The sequence below is a fragment of the Lucilia sericata genome, unplaced genomic scaffold (genome assembly GCF_015586225.1).
Source record: "Lucilia sericata isolate MDLA Ls3-8-SP2 unplaced genomic scaffold, ASM1558622v1 Contig000529F_arrow, whole genome shotgun sequence".
Taxonomy (NCBI): Eukaryota; Metazoa; Arthropoda; class Insecta; order Diptera; family Calliphoridae; genus Lucilia; species Lucilia sericata.
In genome coordinates, this window is record NW_023994541.1 from 284,807 (window position 1) to 302,796 (window position 17,990).

At 33.0% G+C, this 17,990-nt stretch overlaps 2 protein-coding genes across 2 annotated transcripts; one reads left to right on the plus strand and one right to left on the minus strand.

Annotated features, from left to right (window-relative positions):
* The first annotated feature begins 675 nt into the window (after positions 1–675).
* LOC119605872 (glutamyl-tRNA(Gln) amidotransferase subunit B, mitochondrial) lies at positions 676–3,723 on the plus strand. The gene is given in 7 exon segments (XM_037959201.1): positions 676–885; positions 948–1,206; positions 1,273–2,022; positions 3,094–3,208; positions 3,211–3,229; positions 3,300–3,420; positions 3,481–3,723. Coding segments are annotated over 7 exon segments (1,572 nt in total). The 5' UTR covers positions 676–799; the 3' UTR covers positions 3,703–3,723.
* Positions 3,724–3,767: 44 nt separating this feature from the next.
* Positions 3,768–17,619, minus strand: LOC119605871 (rootletin). The gene is given in 19 exon segments (XM_037959199.1): positions 3,768–4,443; positions 4,507–4,682; positions 4,755–7,225; positions 7,291–7,466; positions 7,594–7,777; positions 7,947–8,457; positions 8,513–9,194; positions 9,259–9,410; positions 9,469–9,675; positions 9,678–10,217; positions 10,219–10,413; positions 10,558–10,625; positions 10,628–10,691; positions 10,694–10,722; positions 10,725–10,881; positions 12,355–12,453; positions 12,455–12,502; positions 12,504–12,868; positions 17,505–17,619. Coding segments are annotated over 18 exon segments (5,988 nt in total). The 5' UTR covers positions 12,669–12,868; positions 17,505–17,619; the 3' UTR covers positions 3,768–4,379.
* Positions 17,620–17,990: the final 371 nt, after the last annotated feature.

The following is a 17,990-nucleotide window of genomic DNA, read 5'->3' on the forward strand; positions in this document are numbered from 1 at the left end:
AAATTGATTTTTTTATATATAATTATATTCAACTACATATATTTGGAGCCGTTTAGAGTCGTTAAGGAGTTCCGACTATTTTTATTAAATATAAAGTTGTTAACACTGCTCTCTCCAATGACAATTCATAACGTAACGTCAGTAAAACAAGTGTCAAATCAACACATGTATGACTGGGGTTGCCACTTTTGTTAGCCGTTAATATTTTAATAAATATTAAAAATTATTTTAAAAATTTCAGTTCTGTTATTCGTAATCAAAAATAATTTCAAAATTCTTTATTTAAAAAACTTATATTAACAAAAAATTTATAAGTTTGATGTGCTCCAAAGACACAATCTCTAAATTTTAGTATTATTAAGAAAATCTATCAGAAATATTCAAAAATTATATTATTATTATTATTACTCACTTTCGTAGTCGAACTCCCATTATCTTCGTTTTTAATTTTTCAGTTAAGCGTCAACTATTCTAATAATATTTGTTGTATGTAATAATATTTTCATCTGTAATTTGATTAACATTTTTATTATGAGTGTAAAACGTTAGATATGGCAATACCATGATATTAACCAAAAATAACCTAAACAGCTGATCGTTCGGATTCCAAATAGGTGGTGCAAACTGTCAAACTTAATATATAAAAAAAAATTTCGTACAACATTAACTGTCAAACTTAATATTTTGCCTTTCCGTCAGACTTGGCAACTGAGGTCATCCTTATATTGATTGATTTCGACCAGCTGATCTTTGTTTTGCAACCATTTCGTAAATCGGGGTTTGTACCACATAATAGAAAATGTTTCAAAAATTAATATTTTTAAATAAAAACTGTTTAATAAGAACATATGCGACAAAAATACAAACAGCAAAAGCTTTAAAAGGGCAAGTAATTAATAAATAAAACTCCAACTATTTACAAAACTTATTAAAAATAATCGCTACAGAAAATGGAAAAGTGTAGTTGGTTTGGAAGTACATGCTCAGATAGCAACCGATTCGAAATTATTTTCTGGTAGTGGAACTACATTTGGATCACCTTTAAATTCAGCAGTGTCCTATTTTGATGCTTCCATACCGGGAACATTACCAGTACTAAATCGTAAATGTGTGGAGTATGGTGTTAAAACAGCCTTGGCTTTGGGTTGCAAAATAAATCAAGTTTCAATGTTCGATCGCAAACATTATTTTTATGCGGATTTGCCGGTTATTACTTTAAATTCTTTTAATTGCTTTTAGGTTATTATATTCGTTTATTACATACTTTTGTAGACAGGTTATCAAATAACTCAACAACGTGCAGCTTTGGCAAATAATGGTCAAATGACATTTCCTGTCATACAACCGGGCAAAAAGATTTATCACAAAACTGTCAAATTATTACAATTGCAGTTGGAACAGGACAGTGGCAAGTCACTGCATGATGATGAACTTAAAAGAAGTCTGGTGGATTTAAATCGTGCCGGTTTACCACTTATGGAATTAGTCTTTGCGCCAGATCTAGAAACTGGCGAAGAGGCAGCATCTTTAGTTAAAGAATTGATACTAACATTGAAACGCTTACAAACCTGCTCTTGCAAAATGGAAGAAGGTGCTCTTCGCGTAGATGCTAATATTTCAATACACGAAGAAGGTGAACCGTTCGGTGTTCGTACTGAAGTTAAAAATATTGGCTCAGTACGTAGTATTTCTCAAGCTATTACCTATGAAATCGAACGTCAATTTGATGTTGTAGCTCAGGGTGGTATTATTACCAATGAAACTCGTTCTTGGGATGCTGAAAATCGTTGCACTGTAGCTATGCGTGATAAGGAAGTTTTACAAGATTATCGTTTTATGCCAGAGCCTAATTTGCCACCCTTGATTTTGAATATGTCGGATGAGAAGACTAACAGCAATGATCCCTCTTCATTGGTTTCAGTGCCGGCTGTTGCAAAAGAGTTACCGGAGTTACCAGAAGATACTAGAAAACGTTTGGTGGAGGAATATAAACTTAATCAGGAAGTAGCAATTATATTGGTGGTAAGATGATATAGTTTGGAATTAAGGAATTAAGCTCTTCAGATCCATATTAGAAAAATATTAATTTTATCATGTACCTATCCATAATAGATATATAGATAGATAGATAGATAGATAGATAGATAGATAGATAGATAGATAGATAGATAGATAGATAGATAGATAGATAGATAGATAGATAGATAGATAGATAGATAGATAGATAGATAGATAGATAGATAGATAGATAGATAGATAGATAGATAGATAGATAGATAGATAGATAGATAGATAGATAGGATAGATAGATAGATAGATAGATAGATAGATAGATAGATAGATAGATAGATAGATAGATAGATAGATAGATAGATAGATAGATAGATAGATAGATAGATAGATAGATAGATAGATAGATAGATAGATAGATAGATAGATAGATAGATAGATAGATAGATAGATGGATAGATAGATAGATAGATAGATAGATAGATAGATAGATAGATAGATAGATAGATAGATAGATAGATAGATAGATAGATAGATAGATAGATAGATAGATAGATAGAGGATAGATAGATAGATAGATAGATAGATAGATAGAGTAGATAGATAGATAGATAGATAGATAGATAGATAGATAGATAAATAGATAGATAGATAGATAGATAGATAGATAGATAGATAGATAGATAGATAGATAGATAGAGATAGATAGATAGATAGATAGATAGATAGATAGATAGAGATAGATAGATAGATAGATAGATAGATAGATAGATAGATAGATAGATAGATAGAAGAGATAGATAGATAGATAGATTAGATAGATAGAAGTAGATAGATAGATAGATAGATAGATAGATAGATAGATAGATAGATAGATAGATAGATAGATAGATAGATAGATAGATAGATAGTAGATAGATAGATAGATAGATAGATAGATAGATAAAGAAGAAACTAGATAGGCAAGCTTTCACATTCTAAAATGTTTTTTTCTTTAATAATGCATATTGCCCCTCTTAAGAGTGGAGGCTGTCCTCTTTAAAATAATTCCGATATATTCCTTATAGATATACTTCGTTACAGAATGAACCCATACTACTGGAACATTTTATGAATATTATTAAAAACTTACCCGCCATACCAAAAAAACTTGTAACAAACTTCCTTATTAATGACTTTTTAACTTATTGTAATAAAGCCACATTGATTTGGATAAATGGTATGTAGCGCATTAATATCAACAAATTATTTAAAATAAAAATTAAACAAATATTTCTTATGCTATATAGCCATGTGAATTACAACCATTTAAAGGATATATTGAAAGCTTTACATGCAGAAGAAATTAATTTACAAGCGGCCAGAAAATTAATTGAATTAGTTACAGATTCTGCAACAGAAATTGATAAGGTAAACTTATTTGATATTAAAAATACTATAGAACAATAAATAATTTTGTGTTTCTTTTAGCTTATAAAAACTCACAATCTGCAACAAATTTCCGATATTGAAACAATTGAGGAATATTGTAAACAAGCTTTGACCAATCAATCTAAGGCGGTTAAACAATATCAAAGTGGTAAAACGAAAGCTTTGTTTGCTATCGTGGGTGAAGTGGCTAAACTATCGGAACAAAAAGCTAATATGAAAATTGTTGTTAGTTGCTTAGAAAATTTGCTTAAACAGAAATAAAACCATTGTTGTTATAAATTACTTGATTTCTTTTATTTGTTTTTAGTAAGTTATAGATAGTTTTCTTAATGATCCTTCTTTAACACAAATTATTTTAATAATTTAGTGCTTAACACAGGTTTAAAGTATAAAATAAATAAAAAAGTATATAAAAATGTTGATTTTTTCTTGTTCATAATTAAAGTGTAACTGTAAAACGTTGTTCTCTTTTTTAAACAGGAGAACCGTAACAGTATTTCTGGGAAAAAACAAACTAAAAATTAAAATAAGATTTGTTTTAATTTCCTATTGTATTGAACACACTATATACGATTGTCTTTCTAAGCAGACAACGATAAGCCTTCTTTAAGGATTTATTTCAGGATGTTAATGTGTTGGTGTTTTCTTTTTGTATAATGAGTTCAAATATGAGTTGGGTGTAAAAAAACTTTTATTGTTTTAAAAATATTAATAAATGTGTGGTGTCTTGACTAGAGTTAAGGTTTTTTACTTAAGTTTAAATTGTATTTGAGATTTGTTTCGGTTCTGTGCAAATTCTGTTAAAACTCATTTTATATATTTTTAATTAACATTTTAAAATAAATGCATTAGTTTTTCTAATATTGGTAGGAATATGGCAGTTGTTATTGATAATTGTTTGGTGCTTGTTACATTGAATTTGGCTTGAAAATTCTTTTCTAATCCCTTTCATAATCTCTGCAGGTGGATGGTGGTAAACTCATTGAAACAGCATTATCTAATCTGTACGAAAAAAGAAAATATTGTGAAAATACAATACAAAAGGAATCCCCAAAAAAAATTTACCTTCTAGATTCACTTTCCAAAAGATTTGGATCCAAAGGATGCTGTGAAACATGACGTAAACTGTCACCTAAAGTATTGCGTAAATGTTGCATTTCACGATTGGCTTTCGAGCTACGTAAAATATACTGCTGACGGCGTTTTGCCTCCTGCGCCAATTGTTCTCGCAGCATAGAGATCTAAAATAGTATAAAGTAAAAAATCACATTCTTCTGCATTATTATATTTTACAACTGATGTTGGATGATTACCTGATTCTCCAAACGTAACACTTGTTGCCTATGAGCCTGTTCACGGGCATCCAATAGTTTTTCAGCATGCATTTGAGCACTTCTATAGCGGTCGGAATCTAAGCCATCCATACACTTGGCACTATCATGAATGCGAGCTTTACAACGTGCCAATTCGGATTCTTTTTCCGCTAAAAGGGTCTCCAAACGTCTCACTTTCAAGCGTAAATCACGATTTTCATGTTCAATAACAGCATGGTCCAAGCCACAATTAAATGTTCCTCCAACACCTGCTGCGCTAGAGCTTTTTAGATAATTATCGCTTTTGCCAGCATTATTTGTGTCCAAACGATTAGAGTCATAATTGCCATCATAATAAGATGAAGATGTATTTGGACCACCACCTCCCGCCTTTTCAGATCGATCATAAACACTGTCACCAGAGAATTTACTTTTGCGTTCTGTCTCTAATTGTTTAACCTTGTCCTGCAATACCTGCAGTTTGGTGCGTAATTCAGATTTTTCTCTTTGTGATGATTTTAGCTGTCGATTGAGTTCATCTTCTTCATTACGACCATTAGTACCAGTATTTTTATCACCTGATTCTTGATTCCATTTTGCAATACGTAATTGTGATTCTAAGGCTGATCTTTGTACTTCCAAGTCGTTGACCTGATCTTGTAAACGTTGAGCACTGTCCAGTTGAGCCTGTTGTCCTCGTCTGAGTTCATTAATTGAAGATTGCGCTTTTTCTAGTCGTTCGCCTAAAATGCGTTTTTCATTTTCGGCTGTTTGTAAAGATTTTTGCAATAACTTCAGTTTATCTTCATTTGTTTGGGAACTATGACCTTGGTCCGTTAATTCTTTGTGAGCAGTCTTTAGCTCACCTCTTAGCTCAGCTTCTACTACAGCCGCTCTTTGCAATCTCTCTTTCATTTGATCTAAGGCCGTTTTCAATGAAGCACATCTATCTTCCAATTGTACCATGGCTCTATTTTGGTTATCTAAACGTTCTTGAGCCTGGCGTATATTGCAGTCTTTCTCTTGCAAAGCCATTTGTAAACGAGTAAGATCTCCCTCTAGGGCTACCCTTTGCAAGTCCAACTTTGTGGCTCGGCCTTCGATTTTAGCCAACTCTTCTTGAAGATGTCGTTTTTCATTCTCCAATTTGGCGCCATGTTGCCTGCACTTCTCTAAACGATCTTCATTTTGGGAATTCTCTTCGGTGCATGAGTTTAGCTGCATTTCAGTTTGAGCCAGTTTCTCTCTTAGTTGTTGGCATTCATCTTGTTTTTTATGCAATTTATCTTCCAAGGCATTTAGAGCTGATACCTTCATGCTGCGCTCTGTATCAAGATTGCTCTTCTCCTGCTGAAGATGACGTATCATCTGTTGAAGTTTGGAAACTTTAGAATCACACTTCAATTGCTGTTCACCAGCGTCTTGCAATTGTTTCTTGGCTGTCAAAAGTTGCATTTTGTAATCATCTTTCTCTCTTTCGATTTGAGCCACTTGATGCATAAGACATCTAACACCCTTCCGTATAAGGTCGGGATCACAATCTAAGGCCGGGCCATCGGGACAGTGGGAAGTACTGCGGGTTTCAAAATCATGACAACTAGGAGCCACACCTCCTGAAACACTACGTACCGGAGAGAAGCGTCGAGATGGACTAACCAGACGATGTGAAAGATTAACGCTGCCATCGATTTGTATGCCAGCGATACGTCGAAGAGTGTGAATAACTGAACTTAACTTATGTTCGGTCTCACGCTTGTGTAACTCAACACAGGCTAATTGTTCATCTAAAGCACGGATACGTCCTTCTGCGCCTCCTAGGCGAGCCTTTAGTTCTTGTATTTGTTGTGTAGCATCTGCCAAACACACTTCCAAATTATGTTTTTGATCTTCTAAACGTTTTTCCCGACCGCGGGCCTCTTCAATGCGAGCTACCAATTCCTGTTCCCGATTATGGAAACGATGCTCCTCCTGATTGGAATGACATCTAGCTCTGCCCAATTCTTGTCGTGTAGCGCAAAGATTTGCCTCCAAATCGGCCAATTGTTTTTTCACTTGATTCAGTTCCTGTTGTGCCCTTTCTTTTAGCTCTGTCTCTGAGGCTAGTTTATTCTGCAGCTCTTTGCCACCTTCATCCTTTTGGGCAAACTCTACTTGGGTCTTTTGCAGAGTATTTCTGGTGCTATTTAGTTCTTGGCTGGTTTTAGATAAATTATTTTCAGTCTCTTTGAGTACTGTTGTCAAACGTGTACGCTCATTTTCCAAAGTATTTTTACTCTCCTCCAAATTGCTTATCTTCTGCAAAGCTTCCTCTATAGCTCTAGCCTGCTCACGTTTAGAGCTTTCCACTAGTTTCACATGATCTCTCAGTTCTTTATTGCTGTCAGAGTACTTGTCACGTTCGATATTGCTATCAGCCAATTGTCTTCTGGTATCGGTCAAGTCTTTACGCAAACTCTCTATATAACCCTCACCTAGTTTAAAGGTGATAATACAAATTATTTTCCTACGATTTGTTTAAGGTAATGATGTTACTTACCCTCTTTGGCCTTTCTCAGAGTTTCTTGCAGTTCATTCGTTATCGATTCTACTTTATCGTCTTTAAGTCTTATATCCATTTTCAATTCATCGCTAAGCCTTAGAAGATTATCTCTTTCTTCTCTTAGAGCATTCATCTGTATTTCTTGTTTACGTATACAATCTTCCAATTTAATTCTGGAAAAATATAAAATATAATTTAAGAACTTTCCTGAATTTAAAGAAACTGATAAAAAATAGTCAATTGTTCTCGGCATCTTTCATTGAATCCTTTTTAGCAATCCTTTAAATAAAATGAACTTACTTTTGCTCTTCTTCTTTAGTTCTCATGGCAACTATTTCATCTTTAAGTTGGGCTATTGCGGAACGTTGTTTCTCATCTCGTGCATTATGTTCTCGCTTGGCCCGCTCTAAGCCATCCTGTTCATTCTTCAATTCTCTTGCCACCGCTTCTAATTTCTCTTGTATGGCCTGTTTATCACGATGAGCTGAAATAAAACAGTAATTAAAGAGTAAATTTATCAAACACAAATTTGTTGGAATCGAAAATTATGAAGAAATCGATATTATAGCGATTTCGATATGAAAATTCTAAACATTTTTTGAATATCGGAATCGAGATCAACTTCGATCTTCGACTCACTTCCTGCCACTTACCTATCAGTAAAGCTTGTTGCTTCTCATTTTCGGCACGAATCAATGCCTCTTCGTGTTGCTGTATCAAACTTTCCATATGCGTTTGTAGAGCATCCAAACGCTCCTGTTGCTTTTCAATTTCATCATCTTTGGCCGTTTGAAGAGCTTGCAAAGCCTGTTGCATGCGCTTCTCTAAACTACTACGTAATTGTAATAATTCCTCGGCATGATTTTTGGTCGTCTCTTCGGCTGTTGATTTAAGATTGGCAATCTTTTGATTGAAATCATTTTCAGCTTCACGGGCAGCATTGATTAGCTGAGTTTTCGTTTCTTGGGCTCGACGTTGACATTGTTCTAGGTCTTTTTGTAGGCGTGCCACATTGTTTTTCAATGATTCTTCTCGCACTAAGGCTTCTTGTAGTTCTTTTTCGATTTGGGCTCTTCGTTCTTCGGTGGCTTCTAAGTTGGAGTTGGTATCGAACAGTACAGCATCTAGAGATTCTTTTTCCGAGCGTAAAGCTGCCAATAGTTCCTAAATACAAAAAGGATTATAAAGTTTAATATTATCTATTAAGAACTAGACTCACCTGCAAACGATGCGTTTCCTTTTCATGTAAATCGATGACAACTTGTTTTTCTTCGACATCTTTAACCATTTCCTCTAGATTACGATTAAGACGATTATTCGTCTCGGTAGTTTGTTCTAATCTCTGGCGGGTGCGCATTAATTCCTCATTCAATGACTCCTTTTTACGACACAATGCCGTTAACTGATTGTGTATATCACTACGATCTCTAGTAAGACATGCCAGATCTTGTAATATTTTCTCCTTTTCCATTTGTAAACATTTCACTTTTTCACTGAAACCCAAATTATCGGTTTCCAACTCCAAACGTACCTTATCCAAATTACTTAACTCTTTGCGTACATCGGCCAATTCATTTGTTTGATCTTGCAATTGTTGGGCCATTTTTTTGCGTTCTTCTTGCACCTCATGGATATTGTGCTGTAGGATTTTCAACTCATCCGTGGTGGAAGAGCTATTGCTGGATATCTTTTCCAAACGTTCTTGAAGATCACATTTTTCCAAAAGTATCTTATCTAGATCATATTCTAAATCGGCTTTTTGTTTTTCCAGTAAATTAATTATATTATCAGATTCAATGCGCTGTTGTTCGAGTAAATCACGATTTAAACTAATGCGATTTAATTCCTCTCTTAAGGATATTGTCTCCTCTCTCAAACGACTGCCACGATCTTCTTCGGCTCTAAAAGATTTTATTTATTTATTAATAAGCACCTGATGTAGTTATAATTATTATTTGTTTTTACCTTAAATTCAATTCTGTTATGTTTTTATCTTTCAAAATTCTTTGTATCTCCAATTCCACTGCCTTTTTGTCCTCCTCCAAGGCATCGATTTTCTTTTGCAGTTTACCATAATTAAACTGCAACTTTTCAAAGTCTACACTTAAGTTTTCAAACTGAAAAATAATCCATACTTTAATTTATTATAAATTAAAATAATTTTGTAAATTTTACCGCATTATTTATTTCTGCCTTTCCTTGATCAGACTGCTGTTTTTGATCTCTTATCTCGTCCAAAGTTTTTTGCAGACTATCACGTTCTTTCAACAATTCCGATAGTTTGGAATTACTGGCATCTAATTTTTCTGTTAGCTGTTGTATCTTAGAAGTCAACAAGGCTTTGGTACCCTCACTGGTGTCCAACTGTGTCTTGGTGGAGCGTATAGATTTTCATTTGCATTTTGGTATTTGACTTGCATGTCGTGCAAAGCCAATTGATATTTGTGCAAAGCTGCTTGCACAGCAGATATAGTTCCCTCAGCAAATGCCTGCGAGGCTCGTGCCGAAGAACGTCTAGGCGATTTTGCTGATGCTGACGATGTAGTATCACGCGTTAAATGCATGTGCTGCATTGAACCTGCTGTTGCATCAGCACCACCTGATGACGTTGCTGCATCAGCAGCTTGTTCTCGATCTGCTATCTCAGCATCTAAGACCACAGCTTGTGCTATCTCTCGTATTGAACTGTTTAAACGTTCAATTTCGTCATTATAACGACTGGCTAACATGGCTTGTGATTCAGCTTGTGCACATCTATCTTCGAGTTTTTTCAATTGATTAACTAGATCTAATAGGCGTTGATCACGTTCCAAAATCTCGTGTCTAGCACTTTCATGTTGCACTTTTAGAGTGGCCAATTGATTTTGCAACTCATCGTTTTCACGTTTAGCTTGAGCGAGTTGTTCATCGGCGGCTCGTTTTAAGTTGTTGCATATTAAAGGCTACATTTCCGCAAGTCGAATTTATGTCCTTGGCCGCCCCATTGACTTCCAAACCCATTTTGGCTACTTCATTCTTCATGGCGGTTTGCATATCTTTAAAGGCCCGCTTAACGGCCACAACTTCACGCCACATTTTCAAAAGACGATTGTGCTCACTGTTGTAATAGTCTTTGAAGGCCTGTAATAAATTAAGTTTGTACTAGTCGGAATAATTCTCATTTTAAGTACACTTGTACTTGATAAAAACATTTGTGTTTAATAAATTTATTATGAAACTAATACTTAAAAATTTTGTTTAATTTTTCTTTATATTTAATATTACCTGCTCTTCTTCTTTAAACTCATCCTCCTTGACCATCAGTTCATCTCTCAAATTCGACCAATCATTGTTAGTTTTTGCAAATCATTCGTTAAAGCCTCATTCGTACGATTCGATTCTATTAGCTGTTGACGTAGTAGGCATTATTTTGGGCCAAAAGCTGTTCAGCCTTTTATGTTCATCTTCCAATTTACGACACAATTCACTGCTATCTTCGTGTATAACAAAATCTCGTCCAGCACCTCCACAGGTCGGTGGTGAGGGTGGTGTTTCTAACGAGGAGGAACATGGTTGGCTAGAGTGCCCCAAAGTTAATGAAGTTGAACACTAAAATATATGAAACAAGTAAGAAAGTATAGTCAGTCGGGCGTGGCCGACCATATGATACCCTACACCAGTTATGAATATTAAATGTGATTTATTTTTCATAATAAAGCATTTATCTTCAATATTCCCTTATTCCGATACATTTAAGCAATTTATGGATGAAAAACTAATTTCTGAAAGAGGCTTTATATGGGGGCTAGGGGCAAATATGGACCAAGCCCGATAAAATTTTGTGAATATATTTATATTTACATAATATTTATTGTGCTGAATTTCATCGCGATATTTATGTTTATAAGTTAATTTGGGATATTCAAGTAATTTTCTGAAGGGGACTTTGTATGGGAGCTAGGGTCAAATGGGGCCCGATCTTTATGAAATTTGGCAGGGTCATCAAAACTTAGTTGTGCCGTATTTTATCGATATATCTGTATATTTAACATAATTATGAGCTCAGAAGCCCTTTTCGGGGGGTTCTGTTCTATGGGGGCTAGGTGAAATAATGGACCGATTTTAACCATTTTCAATAGGCTTCGTCCTTGGGTCAAAAAAAAGGTGGGTCTAGGACGAATATTTTTGTATGTTACAAACATCAGCACACATCCAATATAACCTCCCCACTAAAGTGGTGTAGGGTATAAAAATAAGTTTAATTTACCACTAGTTGGATCTTTTAAAAATCATCTTGAAATATCGATATGTCTAGGTCCTACCTAGAGTGATGCAATTGTCCCAAAATATTCTGTATTAACTGAACCAGTTATGTACACTATAGCTCTCAGAGTAAATGATCATAATATGAGCAAGTAAAAGCGTTATATTCGGCAATGCTGAATCTTATATACCCACCATCAATGGGTCAATTATGGACACTCTTTTGAGATTGGTTCTTTTTAAAAGAGATACCTTAAATTTTCCACATTTGGAACGTTTTATTAATATTAAACTGTTTTATGTATTAGAGTTTAGATCTCAAATATTTGCTATACGGTTGCTATAAAAATAGTTTTTGTTAAGTTTCTGAAGATGATGTTATATGAAGTTAGGTGCAAATTTTGACCGCTCTTCATAAAATTTAGTATAGAGTTTTTGGCTCCGATAGATCTCGTTTCGATCGGCCCCCTATATTTCATACATTTTTAATTGTATTTTAAACGTAATTTTCTGAAGTAATCATCCCTATTCCAAATTTCGATTACGGTTCCGCATTCAGCTACGCTACGGTTGAAAAGAGGTATTCAACAAAAACGGAATCATAAGAAAAAGAAGAAGCAAATGTATTTCATTTCAATGCTTTTACGATTGTTGTGTATTCTGCATGGCGATCGTAGCTACATTTTTGTATGTTGTTATTTTGGTGACGGAGCGTCGAATCGAAAGCAGAATGCCAAAGTTACTAACGGTGAAAATTTCGATTCGAATCGACATGCAGACTCGAGCTGAATTAAATTAATAAATTCCAATAATACCTACCATAACCTGACTCGATGTTGGTCCAGTTGGTAATTTTTGGCGTATGACATGTGTTGTAACCGGTTTAATAGTTTCCTGCATACGATCCTCCAAATCACTGCCAACGTTGACGATATTGTTGAATTTTCGACTGCAAAAACGACTCACTAAGTAGCCTGATTCTGTTGAGCCTGTTTATAGGTGTCCAAACGTCGACGATAGCTATTCGCTTCCTCGGCTAAACGTTTTGTCGCAAACTCTTGATTTTGTCGCAATAAAGCTGACGTCGATGAGGGATTATTGCCCGGATTTTCCGAAGGTGTGGGACTTAGCATTCTGGGAGTTGTTACTGTTGCAGCACCGGCACCCGGTTATTGAACCATTCGTATTATAATCGTTATTAACACCTACGGCTACGATTGTTGGTGCCTTTTGAAAATGGTAAAACGACTTTTTGGGAGGAAGGGGGTGGTGGTGCTTGTTCCAAATTCGAAGGGCAAGGTGTTTGTTTGAAATTATCGCGATATGCTTGCATCTAAAATAGTAACAAAAAAATACAAATAGCAAAAATATTATTACCAAACTTTATTCAATAATTTATCAATAAAAAGTTTTTGAAAACTTTATTTCCCATAACCACAAATTAAATAAAAATGTAAGAAACTTATTTGCCAAAAATAATGACTGTTATGACTTTGTAATAAAGCTGTGTGTGAGTGTGTATGTATTGTTGCTATTGGGAAATAACTTCCTTTTACGTTTATAGACCTATTTTTAAATACAAACTTTGCTATGTAAATATTTCCGGTCACCATAGTTTTAAAGCCCTTTTAATCTATGTAAATTCTTGTAATAATTGTTTCTCATAAATATTCGATTGAATTCTAAGCAAAATATGTATATAAACAATTATGAAACTTCAGATTTTTTACTTTCAACCTGACTGTGTTTATGTTTCACAAACACGCATTACACGGTCTGTCACCACAATATTCCCAACCCCATGTATTTTGCATACATACTTGTGGCCCATACTGTCGCTCGCCTCCCCAACCCCCAGTTTCGAAATCAACAATCCATTTATGTTGTTTATTTATTAATAAATATGTATTTTATAGATTTACAAATAATATAACCCTAAAATGTATGTTGTGCTTCGGTTGTTGCCAATTGTAAAATAAATTTACATCGTTACCACAAACAATTTTACCTACAAAGGATTTAGAAAGCATAAAAATTGATTAAATATTTCAGATTCATAATTTTGTTATTGGTTCTTGCATGCATATTGCATATTCGAATACATTATTTTGTTTTCGAATAGTTATCACGACTACAATTTTTTTTCATTTTTGTATTCATTTTTTTATGTCTAAGAAAATTTCTTGTAAAAAAGGCAAATCTTAAGATGTTTGAAGTTGTTATAGAAATAAAAATGTAAAATATTATTTAATACAAACAAAATAATCATCGAAAAAATATTATTTATTATTGTGTTATTTACTTTGTTTCACAATATTTTCAAGTGACATTTGTAACTAAACCTAACCTCCAGCTAGAGTTTATATTGAAAATGAAAATATTCGCTTATATATACCTAATTAAAAAAGGTATTTTTTTAAAATCTCCATCTTATAACAGCGTCAAGACCACTTTATAACAGCGTCAAGACCACTTTATTTATAAATTCTTGTATGCCATCTGAAAGTCCATTCTGTCAAATTTAATAAAGGCTTAACATCTGACATATCTTCTTTCTTTTTCGAGATATCTTTAGAGATTATTTTGTAATACTCATGTCGAATTATATCCGGATATCATTATATATTTATGACATATGTGTGACATATGACTTTCGGAAGTGGTTCTTATATGAAAACTATAACCAAAATGATTTATATATACAAAAAATATGCCGATATATTTTTTTTTTAATGAAATATGAGATTTAAAGTAATTTTCAGAAGTATACCTTATATGGCAGCTATGACCAATTATGGACCAATCTGGAAAAAAATGCCAGAGTGATGTACATATATGCAAAACATATTGCTGTTGAATTTTATGTAGATATCTTAAATGAACCTTACTGGGGCTATGACCGATTATGAACCGATCCGGAAATAATTTCGCTGGGTGATTTATATAGACTTTAGACACATTCATGATGAATTTCATCCCAATATCTTTAAAAAATAATATGAATGTATGTATGTACCTTGTTGGGTCTCAGATAAATATTTCTCAGTCAGTAATACACGGAATGAAAAAATTTACGGATATACCCTCTATCACCACTGATAGAGGTGGAGGGTATAAAAATGCATATTTTGTACAAATTTTATCAACTTATCGACTAGATTTATAAAAAGTATCGAATTCCTTTTAATTCATCATTCTTGGTTGATCTGCTGTCGGATACATTTAGTAGTTTTTGTTCTAAAAGAGTGAATATTATATTTCAAAAAAGTAATAGATTAGTCGATACACCAGTCCATAGGCTAGTTAATAAACTAATCCATGATCTAAAGTCTAGAATTGTTTAAATACTACATAGCATAACCTTGTAGAGTTTGAAAATATGTTACGGAATATGACATTATTTTTTCGCGATCATGAAAAAAGTTCCCGCACCAAACGCGATGAATATCACTTTGTATACCCTTCACCTTCGTGAGAAGGGTATATATAAGTTTGTCATTCCGTTTGTAATTTCTATAATATAATTTTCCGACCCCATAGAGTATAATATATATTCTGGATCCTTATAGGTAGGGGAGTTGATTAAGCTATGTCCGTCTGTCTGTCTGTCTGTGTGTGTTTGTTGAAATCAGTTTTTAGAGGATCCCAGATATCGGCGAGATCCGAATCTTCAATAATTCTGTTAGACATGCTTTCGAGAATATCGCTATTAAGAATCAGCAAAATCGGCCATTAAATACCGGAGATATGAGCAAAAATCCGAGACAACCTCTATTTCATAAAAAGACAGTTTTTTTCATGCTTTGATATACATAAGCTTTGATATGTATAAGCAACAACAACGCTGCTTAAGGCCCAAATAGACTACACAAGCGGCTTGACAAACATACCAATATTTTATGTTTGTGCAAGCCTGTTATGTAGTGTATGAGGGTGTTTCGTGTTTGTACAAATGCTTGCTGTTTGTTTGTACAAAAAAAAAAAAAATTGATATTTACACAAACATATTGAATTTTTTTCAACCCGTTTGTATTGTTTATATTCATTTATAACAAATTTTTCACAAAATTTACATTTCTAAGAAAAATTGACATCTATAACATATGTTTGGATGGCTGTGTGTTTCATTGCCTTGCGTATTTTTTTTGTTTCAGTTTTCAGTTTCGTATGTTTGGGTGTCTGTTGGTTTCATTGCGTTGTGTATATTGTTTTTTTTTTTTTTTTTTGAATATTTCGTTTCGTATGTTTGGATGCCTGTGTGTTTCATTTCTTTGTGTATATTGTTTTTGTTTCTTGGTGCATTCAGTTTCGTATGTTAGGATGCCTGTTGGTTTCATTGCATTGTGTATTTTGATTTTGTGTATTTCGTTTCGTATGTTTGGATGCTGTTGGTTTTACTGCCTTGTGTATTTGGTTTTTGTGTGGTTATTTCGTTTAGCGCGTTGTTCATTTTGTTTTGCTATTGCAATAATAATGATATTGTCACTATGGTAAAGGGTATATAAGATTCGGCACAGCCGAATATAGCACTCTTACTTGTTTAAATATATTTGCTTTACAATTTTGCATTTTTTTACATTATCTTATAGAGAGGATTGTCCATTACAACAATGTTAAAAAATTTTCAATAAATCGGCATAATATAGCATAGTATGACTTTATATGAAAATTATTAACATAATTTTAGTAAAAATATCGAATAAAAGCATTTTAGAATTTTTTTAACCGAATTGACCTAAAAAACATTTTTTTTTATTAACAGAACAGTGTTGCATTTGCATATTTTGATTTCCCTGATGATAAATTGTTGTGTTGACAATATCGTAACGTAGTCCGATTTTTGAATTTCAGTCTGTGGGCGAAGCGGACTCAGCTACTCTTTACTTATAAAATATGTAATGTTCTTTATTCCTAAACTCTGGAACTATAACACATAATGCGGCAGGGTTTCGTGTGATGGGTATATACATGTATATACATACTTATAGGTTCGTCATTCCCTTTATAATTTTTACAATTTAGTTTTGCGACCCTATAAAGTATGTACTTTGGGCCTATAACATTTTACATATTTTTGAAAATATTTAAGTTGAATTGTACCTTGCCGTTTATTGTTGAAAAATTAATTTTCTGAAACAGGCTTTATATGGGACTTGGGGAAATATGAACCGATCCTCATACAATTTAGTTTGTAGATTTACGGTTACATAAAATGTATTTATGCTGAATTTTATCGCGACATTAGTCTTTTTATGCAAATTGTGAACTTTTAAGTCATATTTTAAAGGGGGGCTTTGTATGGGGGTTAGGGTCAAATGAGAACCTATCATTACAAAATTCATCAGGACATCAAGGCTAGTATAGAACTTGGTTGGGCAACTTTTTGACGAGTTACGAGTATATTAAAACTAATTATGAGCTTACAAGCTCTATTTGGGGGTTTCAGTTGTATGGCTCTAGGTGAAATAATGGACCGATGTTAACCATTCCGATTCGAATTCAGAACTTGGTCTCAGGGTTTCGTCTTTTTTCAAATTTTGTTGATCTATGTAATTATCAATTTGTAAAATTTGTATTTAGAAAATTGATTTATTTTACTAATTTTTTATATACACTATTGTTAGATAAAATGTCGGGAACATTTTTATTAAAACATATTTGAATCACTTAAGGTTATTTAAAATTCTATTGCTAAAATATCTTTTATATAAATTCACTTTAAATAATTTTTTTTTTTAATTTTGGAATTGGAAAGGATTGTTGACGACGAATTATTTAGTTAAAATAAATAATGATTATTAAGTAAAAAAATGAAAAAATGCTGTGTTTTAAAATTTGTATATTTCTTTTAAGGAAATGTTAAAAAATTTCACTTTTTGCTCTATAACATACGAATTCTAATTTCGTATTTCTTTTAATCTCAACATTAAAGTCATTAAACTATTTTATTTGTTATTTATTTAACCAACCATAAATATAATCCAAATCCGCTTATAACCGTTTTAGTGAATACTTATTTCAAATATATATTTTTAATGAAAATTAAAAATTATATTGAAATGAAATTTCATTTACTTTTTTACCGCGTTAAATTAGAATTCGTTGTTAACCGATTAAGTGTAAATTGAGAACTTGGAAATTCTTAACTGATTTGTTTAACTTAACGCCTCGTTTTTTGGAGTTCCAATTAAAGTGTTTTTGTTGGCATAGATACAAAAAAACTTTTCTTTACTATTTTTTCTTTAATTCTAGGAATATAAAGAGGCACAGTGTTGTAAGAGGTATTAAACCGAAATGTGAAAATACTTCCTTATTTTTGAACTCACATTTGAAACTAAAAAAAAAAATGTAATACTAAGCTCCAAAATATGTATTCTCTTACATACTATATTCATCGTCTTCCGTTTTAATTGGGGAGGTGGGGTTTGCAGAAATAACGAGAACATTGAATTAAA